We start from the raw sequence: 12,131 nt of genomic DNA, 5'->3' as shown, positions 1-12,131 counted from the left end.
CTGTGTTGTATTACCACTAGATGGCAGAAAACCCAACAGTTTATCACCACCAGAGACGCCACGAATGTGTGTGAAGAAACATTAACCAATTGAACAAACACACTTCTTTCCATCCTGGGACAATATTGTAGCTCCTTTTAATTTCAATCAAAACTGCTTACAAATTATTCTTTTAGATCCGTTTAAATAAAAACGTACAAAACATAGCTTGAAACCTGGGGTCTGTATGAAATTTGTGATTGTTCGAGTAGAACAAGAAAAGAAAAAAACATATTTACTACACGCCATACCCGAAGAGTGCTTCCCTTCCTGCAGACGACACCCTGACTGTCTACAGGAGAAAGTCTGATTGTGTTTACACTGCAAAAAATAACAATGCTCATAAATACAAATAAAAAAACACAGACTTAAATAGGTAGAATACTGACTTTCAGCTGCACTCGAGCTAGAAACAAACTCCCTGTCGTGTTGACTTGTGTCCGTCGCTGCAGGATACAGCCGCTGTGGTTTACTGTCATGTTGAAGTGAGGTAGATCATTGGTTTTCATCCGTGTACAAAGTCAAGAACGTCAAGAAAAATATTAAAAGCAAAATACCCAACAGATTAAATAAGTTTTGCTGCATTGCTTTCAGCAGCAAAACTACACAGAATACTTGAATACAACTACCACTACTTTACTCATTCTACTGCTAATATAATAGTTATAAGTGCATGATCTTTGTATCTGTGTGTACCCTGTCTGCACATCTGTCTGCACAGCTGTCTGCACAGCTGCCTGGTTAACCTGATGCTCTATGAGGCAGTGACATTGTTTTTCTCAGACACTGGGAAAACAGAATCAGTCGCGTTGTCGATCACATTGAGCCCCCTCCTCCTGTCTCCTGGTTCGGCGGCCCTGATTGGCTGCTGCAGGGGTCCCTGAGCAGTGATAGGCCTAGGCACGGTGGGTGGTGGAGCGGTGGTGTTCTGCAGAGCTTCCGATTGGTTGAAAGGGCAGGTGCCTGCGAAGCTTCTGCACAGCGAACCCCAGTTCTGCTCGCACTGCCCACGCAGCCGCCGACTGACCCAGGACCTGACCTCGTCACCACACTTCAACAGGAAGTTCACCAGCTCCACGTACGGCCTGTGCACACACAAGAATGAGAAGCTGTTTGGAAAGTGAGTCAAACTTCAAAACACTGTGGGTTTGTTTGTAGGCAAGATGACAACAATGTCTGACCAGATTTCCACAAAACTTGGTGGAAGGATGCATTACGAGTCAGGGTAGAACCCATTCAACTTTGGATGATCCAGGATCCAGTGTATTTTTTTAGATTTTAACAGATTTCCCTGGGGATAATTGATAAAAGATTTATGTAACTGATATCAATTAGTGTGTGCAATTTGGTGCAGTTTGATGGAATTGGAGGGGACTGTAGGGCCTTGGTGGATGGATGGACTTTACCGAGGTACCTGGTTCAAAATGAGACTATTCTCACAGAAACAGATGATACGTAGACATTTCAATATGTCATATAAGGGGAAGGTTTAGCAACATTGAATACAGCTCATGTTTGCTGTGTATTTGTTAACGTGTGTGTGTCTCCATCTCACCCTGGAGGAAACATCAGGTGGAACTGGACCAGGCTCCCCGTGGTGTCCATGTGGTCCCTCAGAGCCAGACAGAGCTGGTGTTTGGAGTAGCACTCTCTCTGCAGGGAGAACACCATCTCTTTCACCGCTGAGCACCGGCGGCTCACACAGCTGAAGCGCTGCCGCAGTCCCAGCGCCATGCACCGCAACGCATCCTTCACAAAGGACTTACCCTGGGAGGAAGAGGAAGAGGAAGAGGAGGAGGAGGAGAAAAATAAAATAAACCTACATTCATCTCTCTTGTTTTCTGTGTGACCTGCACCCATTGGACAGTACCAGCTGTCAGTCACATTGTATCCACGCCCTAATGCATATGGTACTTTATCGTCTACTTCAATGTAAATCAAGTGAGACAAAGAGTCATTTTCTCATGGACTCCTATAGAAACTGACTTCTTTTTGCAACCAGTGGAGTCGCCCTCTGCTGTTCAAGAGAATCAAGGTTTTGCTCTTCTGCTCTGGCTTCAGTTTCCAGAACCAGAGTTGACGTCCATTGTTATATAGAGTCTTTGATTTACTACTCATCAGCTTCTCTCAACTACTTTCTCTCAACTCAAACAACAACAGCTGCTCTTGTTCTTGTCAGTCTGTTGGTTCAATATCATTTGTAGTGCACATTTGTTTAATATGCTTTTTATGTGCATATTTACGATTTCTTCACGGGCAGGGATGGATCACTGAACTGACTGGGCCGGGGGGCCCACTGGGTCAGGGGGCCTCAGGATGAAATGACAAATTTATGTAATGACTACCAAGAAACTGAAGACCACTAATTTTAGAGATGGACGTCATGAACGCAAGTGAAGCCAAAGCATCTTGATTGCCCACTAGTGGCTGGCAGCAGTATATGTCATTAGCCTCCATGTTAGCAGATGGGACATGGGTCTAACTAAAAAGTCAAAGTACACGTCAAATAGATTTTTCTCAAAGATGGTTTCTGTAATGTCTGGTAGTTCTCATCACACTGATGTATGTTCAAGAGCATTGTGTTTGAATCCTTGCTATATGACTTCATTTCTAGATTACTGTTGTTTTGTGTATAGACAAAACAACAGTAAAGTGACACAAAACTACCACAAATACCTCTATTTGAATCTCAGGGGACTGTATCGTTTGTTACTGTGCGGATCTATGTTATATATCCAGTACATAGTCACATACAGGTCCTCACTGAACATCACCCACTGTGCCTGTTCCCACTGGAGACACATTGCATCACTCTCTCACACTTCTATTCTAGTGAAGTCGACAAGCTGTTCCCTCTCTCATTTCACTCCCGCCGTCAGTTTACTCTGTCACCAATGCCGTGCATTAACTATACACTGCTCACTCTGCAACAAACATTCCTCACACATGACTGTAATGACTGAGTGGATCACACGGAATACAGACATGCATCTGAATATGTCTTATCTGAATCTGCCCTTTGGTTTCAGGCGTGTTTTCAAGTATCCGAGTGTGTGTTAGGAGGTCGGACCCTCGCCGTGCTCCCCACCTGTGAGTCGTAGCGCCCGGCGTTGTGCAGCAGGGTGAGACAGATGTGGTGCAGCCCTTGGATTTCACAGGAGTTGTTGTTGAAACACTGAAAGGTCCCACAGCCGACGTCCCCCGAGCTCACCAGGCAGCTCTGGATCTCCGCTGAGAGACATGGAAACAGAAGAGAGAGTCAGACGCCACTGTGGAACGTCAGGAGGACACCCGTTTACAAGAAAGGAAATCAACAACCTTGTCATTAAGCATCTGTGACATCAAAACAAATGAATGGGGCCGTCTTGTTGATTTGTTTTTAGAGAAGTTCAAACTTGGTTTTGTTTAGAGCCCAAACGAATAATCCCTTAACTGAAATAATTAGACATAATGAGCCTATCACAGAATTTTCGTCATCGGTGTTGATGTTTTCTGATATGAAAACTTTCATTTTCACTTTGGTTTTCTTGTCTTATTTTGAAGTTCTAGATATGTTGTTGTATATCTGTTGTCTTTCTCTTTTTAGCTATTTATCTTAAAGTTTACAGTTAAATTGCACATCAGGCCTGGGTTGAGTTTGATAATGACATCTTACGACTCATGTAAATGTTTTGCTCAGGATCCCAATGTCAACACAATGTCTGTGGACGCCCACTTGACTCCAGGTACAATCATAGACCTTAATCAACCTTTCGTGTTAGAGCACAGAAATGAGGGTGTGCGGATGTTTTCATATTTCACAGGCTTCACTGCATCGGGCAGCAGGGACCAGGGATCGTCCAGAGGAGACAGTGAGACATTAAACTGTCCAATATCAGTGATGCACAACCAGGCATTTACTGAGCCTGAAGCCCTGTTTGTGCTGGTTGTTTAGCTGTTTGTCTTATTACAACTATTCCATTCTCCCTTTTTGATTGTTTACTGATTGACTGAGCACATTAATGCCCCTGAACCTGAGAAGTCAACAAGCGACTCATCACTTCTAGTCTGGCCTCTTCTCTTGCAGTTACACGTTGACCCTCATTAGTGCGGGATTGTGTTGTTGTTGTTGTTGTTGTTCCTGCTGAAGTTGCGGGTCTCTCTGCTGTGGTTGTGGTCGCTGCTGCTCGTGCAGTGCAGCCTGCAGGCGGCTCAGCTCCGGGCCGGAGCCCTGCAGGCACGGAGGGAATGTGCTTACACAGGATCGAGCTGCCCGGAGCTGCGCATTGAGTTACAATCCACCGACAGAGCCGGACACCCTCTCTCTCTTTCTCTCTCTCTCTCCACAGCCCGGCCCGGCACGACCCGGCACGGACCGACGCCTGTGGCTGCAGTTTAATACAATAGTAGGTTGCACAGACTGAAAAGCAGCTTTATTCTGAATGATGGAAGAGCTGTCATAGGGTCTGCGCAGACACAAGAATAACATCACCACACAATTGAGACTATTATAATTATATCAAAATGTGTGCAATGGAAAGAAACAACAAAAACTTCAACCCGGTATCCTGACGGTGAAAGAGCAACCACCGCCTGCAGTATTCCTGCAGATCCCTCAGCTGTGTGTGTAAACTATGAACGTGTGCATGCAGTGTTATGCAGGTGCACTCACCTGTGCTCTGCAAGGACAGTCGTCTTTTGGTCTGACTCGCATGTTTCTCCAGGACATCCTGCGGGTCCACGGTCAGCAGCTGTTGACAGACCAGCAGCAGCAGCAGGAGAAACCCCCGGACCAGGTTCACCGGCATGTCTGAGGCCACCTGAGTCTGTACGTGTTTAATTCTGTGTGTGTAGCTGCTGTTGTCTTGTTTGTGTTGTCGGAGGGAAGGTTAGAGCACCAGGAGGAGGAGGAGGAGGAAGAGGAGAAGCGCAGCCCTCGAAGAAGAGTTTCCAACAAACAGCGTGTGCGCGGCATGAAGGCCTTTATATAGAGAGCTGGACGGAGGTGCGCGTTCACGACGGTGTGAGTGAAGGGAGCTGGTGTCAGCCACCAATCACGGCGCAGCACCGTGAACGCGCGGGAATCTAGGGCGAAAAGTTTATCATTGTTGAGAGATGAGTATTTTGATGTGATGTAACAGACTGATTGGAGGATGTGTTTTTTACTGGTTAAGAATTACCATGGATATTATTATCAAACACAAACACACACACACACACACACACACACACAAACACACTTTGTGAGGACCAGTAAAAATGTCCTAACAACGTCAAATTGTGACATGAAAATGTTCTCACAATGATGGTATTGAACCAAAATTGGCCAGGATAACCATAGATAAACATTCAAACACACACACACACACACACACACACATACACACACACACACACACACACACACACACACACACACACACACACACACACACACACACACACACACACACACACACACATATTAGATAATTGCATCCATCCAATAACTGAATGAAGGCTGTACGAGAGGAAAGAGAGAGAATGGGCCAAGAAAATAAATCGCACACTCACAAACCCCCCGAATGTGAAAAAGTTCCTGTGAGCTGAGGTCTTCCTGTTCCTCTGGAGTATGTGGGGGTACGGTAAGGTCAACCCCTCACGACATCCGCACTCAATTAACCCTCCAGCCTGTGTGTGTGTGTGTGTGTGTGTGTGTGTGTGTGTGTGTGTGTGTGTGTGTGTGTGTGTGTGTGTGTGTGTGTGTGTGTGTCTGTGTGTGTGTTTGAGGGTTAGCAGCTGCTTTCTTGGCAGAGAGACGTGCAGCGAGGAACGTCTCACACTGAAACAGAGAGTGGGAGAATGTGAAGAGGCTCAGGTTTGCCAGTTTGTTGGAGAGCGTCATTCCTGTAAACTCTCGTTTTACAGGAATCACTTCCATCCTGTTTGTCCAACGTACTTTTATATCTAAATCTCATATGCCTTCAACATATGCATGTTTTAACCCTTTCTAACAGGGCACCATTTATGAGATGTACCTAATGGGTGTAATAGTTAATGTACTATAATATCAATTTAAAGTTATCTATTCGAGAAAAAAAGTTGGGCCTTCAGGTTTTTTTTAATGTGTTTGACCTCTTTACTCAATTCTCGCAATGTTAAAGAAAGGGAAATGGCTACTTCCCTGACCCATAGCACATCCTTTCATCAAGTTCCCTGGTAATCAATCCCGTGGTTTTCCTTAATACTGCCAAAAAAAAAACACAAACAAACAAACGAGAAGCAAACAAATACAAGGGAAGATTTCATATCCTCGGCAGACATAATAAAGTCTAGGTACATTAGGTACATCTCATAAACTGGTTATTAAAGCTGTTAAGAAGGTATAACACATCATGTTAATTATGTTCACCAATTCAGCTCTGCAGATGAGGCTGACTTGAAAATCTTTTGTGCATTAGAACAAATTGAAAGTTGGATTTTACCTCATGTTGCTGTTAGATGAAAAGTTAGCTATATTCAATTAATCAACTGGGCCCCATTACTCGGTGTAAAACGATTTCATGGTAATACAGCCCAACATTTTTTTTAGACCTTTCAGTCAATATTTTTTTTAATATTATTTCTTATGGTCTAACTTACTTAGAAATTACCTCCAGACATATACAACGGTCTCTATCTTAATGAACCATCTCACTACATCTCCCATGATTTATTAGGTCCCTGAACACATCTTGAGTCAAAGGTGACTCAAGCTTTGTTTTCTTTCTTCACAATGTGTTATATGTTGCAGCCCAGTTATTGTGGTTGTATGTTTTGATTCATAACGGCCATGACCTCTGACCTCCAAAAAGGGACGGGTCATGTGACACACTAACACCAGGACATCAGCATCTTCCTGAGAACCAAACAAATGCCTCTGCCTCTTTCGGGTTTACCTGCTCTGCATCCCAGAGGCTTTCAGTGAACGCAGTTGGGAACAATGTGTGTGTGTGTGGGAGATCAAGGTAGAAAGACAAGGTGTGTTTACGTGTGTGTCCATACATGAGGCCCAGATGGGGAGGACACACTCTTTCAGGGGCCAATGTTTAAAAGTCTGGACGCCGCACATTCTGCTTCAAAACAACATGTCACAGTTTCCCTCACACAACCCCTGGTGACCACCCACACAATGACCCTTCACCCGGACACCAAACACACACACAAATACTCAAACAGACACAATCACATGCTCAAAACGGCACACTAGCGTACATGGACACCACTGTGCATACAGCGCACACGTGGGACCCTCTTGCACTCTTGTTGTAAACAAAATTGTACACGTCGCCCTCTGTGTGTGTGTGTGTGTGTGGACATATGGATCAAAGTCGTAAGTATCTGCTTTGTGATAACTGATCAGAGGAGGAAGTGTTACCACAGCTTCAGGGTTTGTACACTCTGTCCTCACATGACTGAACCCTGAAGTGCTCAGTTCACCAGCTTGTATTGTAAGATGCAAAACTTTGGACAACTAGACTTCAAAGCTGATTGTCCGTTAACAAGAACTATATATGGATCAATAAATGTATTTCTCTTTGCCCCAGTTGCTGCTCAAAAGCATCAGTTATTTATTTTTGCCAAAGGTAGTGTGAATGAAACAAGGTCTTCAGATCATCGAAGAGTCTCCAGGACTTTCTCTTTGAAAAGTTGCTGATGAGTTTTGATGCTTCAAGTGACAGCTTAGGTATCATCGGTGTAATGTAAATAGTTATAAAACACAGTATTCGTGTGTATCTCATTTGATAAAATAATGATTATTATTAATTGATAACTTAATACAACTTTTGCATTTCATTTATTGATCCTTAAATGGTCATAGATCAATGAATTCATTAAATAATCTCATCCATCAATTAAATTCAAAACTTCAAAGCTCCACGGTTGGACACACACACACAATCACGTGGCATTGCATTTACAGACACACATAATATTTGTGTTAACATATAGACCCCGTCTGCAGCCAATAACAAGGAGTTAAATCAATACAGTTGTGCAATGTGTTACGCTGCGCACAAAAAAACTTACAAGTGACTGAGGTCTAAGCCTGGATTGATTGAGGCTTAGAGAAAATACAATTATCAACTAAACTTAAAAAAATCTAAAAATAAATCAGGTGAAAAACGGTTTAAATTGAAGAGCAAATCACAAAGAAAACGATAGCTGGTTGACAGTTGCCTTGTAGCTGATGCAGTAGATACGACGTCAGTGAGGTCACTCTTTGCAGCTTCAGACTGTTAACCTCATGTAGTAGTACAGCTGCTATTTGTTCTGCAGATGGGTCAGGTACTGTAGTAGTAGTGGCAGCAACAACAAAACACTAAGTATCAAAAGCTGACATTTTTTGGATTCTGCTATACAAGACCAACAGCCCCACCTGGTGGTAGTGTTCAGCAACTCTGGGCTCTCCTTCCACTCGGGGGAAATGATTGACCGTGTGTCTGTCTTTTCACAGAATACCAGAATATGTTCACTGATAAAAGCCCAAAAGTAAATTATGGACAATTGTGGAACCCAGCAGCCAGCAGGGGGCAGCCTCAGGACATCACATGGAAACAAGCAGCAGCAGACTGCTTGGAAATTAAGCAGCAAAGATCTAGGGATTTGTTGTTGTTGTAGATTTGTGCAGTAGTGAGGCCTCACCTGGCCTGTGCATGAAGTGGAAGTCAACCTGAGAAGCTAAACTTGAAAGAGGACATCCAGAGGGGGACAGAGAGACCGCTCATCTTCAAAGTAAAAGTTCAGGAGGCCTGAGGTTTTATTTGATTAATGAGTAATGAGTGACCCTTAGTTCTTGTGCTAGTTGATGGGAGCAATATGTAATTTATTTGATCACCGAATATAGACTAGAAGGGTTTGCATGAATTTTCAGAATTATATTAAATGTGTCCCACACTGTGATTCTTGTAAGGCGTCAGAAGCCAAGGTTGGAAACTACTGGGTTATTCTCTAACAATAGGTTTTTAATGCATGTTAAATCGAAGTTGATCCGATGTAAGCCCTGGTACAAGTATTTAAAAGTACAAATGTGGAATATGGCCAAAATGGCCACTAAATGCAAAATAGAAGGCTTCCTGTTGCATTTTTCCAATTGCACCTAAGACTTTTTTTGTTTGTCTGGTCATGATTCACCTGTGTATCGATTTTTGTGGAGATCGGTCAATATGAACACATTCCGGGGGTCTCGGGGGGGGCACTGTTGAGCTATTTTGCGGCGCCCATTGAAAAGTCCTCCACAATACGTAAATTGTCACCACTTTCTAACTTTCTGTAAATTTTGGTAAGAATTTGAGTATGTTAAAGCCCTCAAAAAGCCAATTAATTTGCCTGAAAAATAATAATCCTTACAATTTCAATAAGGCCTCACGTCTGTCAGTGCCGGTTATATATTTTTTTTTTACAATTTTTTCTCTTTGACCACAAAAATATGTAATCATATGATATAACGATATATTTTAAAGATGTCTGTAAACATAAGGGAGTAGAAGAACAAAAGGAAACATGGGAGCAGTGAGATGAAATAATCAACTTGTTTTTATACAATGCAACAGCTCATTAGCTCAAGTGGTAACAAATACCTGGTACGATGTGAGATGTGCTAAGAGCCTGTGGACACGTGTCTAAGTAGTTGGAGGGAACCTGCTGGATCTTCTAATCCGCCAGACTAGAAATTAAACATCCAACTGACTTCAGTCCACAGTCTGATTCAAAATAGACAAATTTGAAAGCTTAGAGTCAGAGTCAAAATCATATCGGCAAGAACAAAAACAATCTGAGTGAAATTTATAACATATAACACACATTTTAATCTTGCCTGATGTCACACATAAAAAAAAGCAAACTATTGAAGCGAGAGTAGTCCAGGTTTGTGCAGTTTCAGTGGGACTTCTCCAGCTGTGTCTTCATGCAGGAGACGAGCGATGAAACAACCCCTGATGCTCAACATTTTGAGCACAGCAACATTCCTGCTCCCTGAATTAGACAACATAGCAGGGAACCGAACCCCCCCCCCCCCCCCCCCCTCCTCCACTCCCTGTGATGCTACACCTTTCCAAGGGCTAACACAGCCATACTAGATCGCATGTAGATCAGCATGTATGCCTGCAGTGAGAGGAAATACAGATTTCTTTACTGAATCTATGAAGTGTTCTCGAGATTGTTCTTGAGTATTTTTCATCTGGACATCAGGGGGTTTTGGGGCCCGACGCAGACGGGGCCTCCAGCGGTTCCGTCGGTTCACACGGTGCAGAGTTACAACTTGAGGTGTTCTCCTCCTTCCTGTCCCCCGACAGGAAATCATGGATGGCTGTTTCTATGTTTGGTCGGAAAGTGTGGTTCATTTTGGGGTCCACAACCTGCGTGATGATCCTGTCAACACCGGACTCCAACATCCCCGATCTGAAAACAAACAAACCAACAAGATTTACATCAATAAATGCAATGGTGATGATTGATGATTTTGCTCTTTGCATTCTGACTAGACCAGCAACAGTTGCTCTATTTATCAAGAGGTCAAAACAAATTTCAACAGCAACAATACTTGTGGAAGAAAATATATATATTGACTGATTGTTTGGGTAATTTTTTAAGCGAAAACACCATAATCCATACTCATTGAAAACATGTAAGCAAGACACTTGAAGACGTCCGTTTATGAAAGAGAATTTTCAACTGTTTTCTGATGTTGTATAAACCAAATGATTATGTGATAACAGAAAATGATCAACCAAATAACCAATATAATAAATACAAACTGATTGCAGTTCTACGCCCGACCATCCTAATCGTTACCCTTTTGGACAATCTGTGGACTAGTGTGTAAAGTGAATAGAATTATTCTAATAAATTCTAAATTCAGAAAGTACATTATTTCTTTACACTGTGAACTGAACATTAAATAAGTCAACGCCTGAAGGTCCCACTCACTGAACAACACTTTGCCTCAGTCCATTCCTCATCTGGTTCTTGTTGTTGGTTGGGTTCCAGTCTTGTGTGCTCAGGTGCGATGTGACAAAGTTGTCCACTTTTTGTCGCAGGTTCTGATAGGCAGGCTGGGAGCAACGACAGGGACAGCAATGTTAAGACAAAGCAGTCAGAAGCAAAAGTTAAGCAATCCCTGGATGAATAGCATTTGATACCTTTTTAAGAAATAAGTTGCTAATAGAACAATATGTAAACAATTTGAGAAGGGTCTTTTTGTTCTTGGAGTGAGGAGGCTTCACTCACTCTTCCTGCAGATCATTTTTCCTTGGGGCTGTTTTACACATGGAGCAGGTCTGAGATCCACAGATCCCACATGTTCAATGCTATACATCAACGTGGACGCTCAGGTAGAACTGCCTGTGTTCAGTTTCCTGATGATTCTGTGACATGAGCTGATAATCAGTGGAATTTCATCCCCTGAGCATGTAGTGTTACCTGCTCCTCACTCAACAGAGCTGGATTGTACCAACTCGTGTGTGCGACAACCAAAATGAGCCCATAAAACCCATTGATAGGTTTTCTATTCACTTCTATTGACCCCTTTTTCACTCAACAAATATGTAAACAACAACAACATATTTAGAAACATCCGGGAGACTTTAGCATACAGCTCCACTTCAACAATAATACAGACTAGGAAATCATCCTGCATCTTATATTTTATCTAAATTATACTTAAAACAAAGATAATACTCAAATTAACAACGTGTTTATCAAAGACTGGATAATAACATGCTAACATTAGCTTGTAGCCGGTTGAAGTTAGCTGCCTACCTTCGTGTCGACGTCGGCCAGACAGTCCCGACGGAACTCGTCGAACAGCCCCCGGTTCTTCAGGTGCTCCACGATCATGGCGATGAGCTGCGGGTCTCCCGGGGGGAGGTTGGACGGACCCTCCGCCATGTCAAACAGAACCCGGGACGTGATGCTTGAACGCGGGCTACACGAAAAGCTAGTTTAGCTTAGCGAGTTGGTTACAAGAGAAGCGAAAGATTCTTCCAACTCTTTCACAAACTGCGGGTGGAGTTAGTGTTCCGTGTTGGTGGCAGGCACTAGCCGAGAAACGGTAGACGCTGTACTAGAAATCAAGTGCTCAAATCCCGAGTTAC

The 12,131-nt window shown here is 43.1% G+C and overlaps 1 protein-coding gene across 1 annotated transcript; it reads right to left on the bottom strand.

The window, feature by feature from the left end:
• Window positions 1–120: 120 nt before the first annotated feature.
• Window positions 121–12,130, bottom strand: LOC128457403 (uncharacterized). The gene is made up of 7 exons (XM_053442070.1): window positions 11,797–12,130; window positions 10,966–11,090; window positions 10,226–10,437; window positions 4,691–4,906; window positions 3,128–3,270; window positions 1,595–1,806; window positions 121–1,124 (listed from the first exon to the last, which is right to left on the bottom strand). The coding sequence occupies exons 1-7, from the start codon at window positions 11,923–11,925 to the stop codon at window positions 794–796; spliced, it is 1,368 nt and encodes a 455-aa protein (XP_053298045.1). The 5' UTR covers window positions 11,926–12,130; the 3' UTR covers window positions 121–793.
• Between the last annotated feature and the right edge of the window lies 1 nt (window position 12,131).

This window comes from Pleuronectes platessa, chromosome 15 (assembly GCF_947347685.1).
Source record: "Pleuronectes platessa chromosome 15, fPlePla1.1, whole genome shotgun sequence".
Classification (NCBI taxonomy): domain Eukaryota; kingdom Metazoa; phylum Chordata; class Actinopteri; order Pleuronectiformes; family Pleuronectidae; genus Pleuronectes; species Pleuronectes platessa.
Note: the sequence above shows the minus strand (reverse complement) of the source record. Positions and strands in the feature narration are given on the sequence as shown.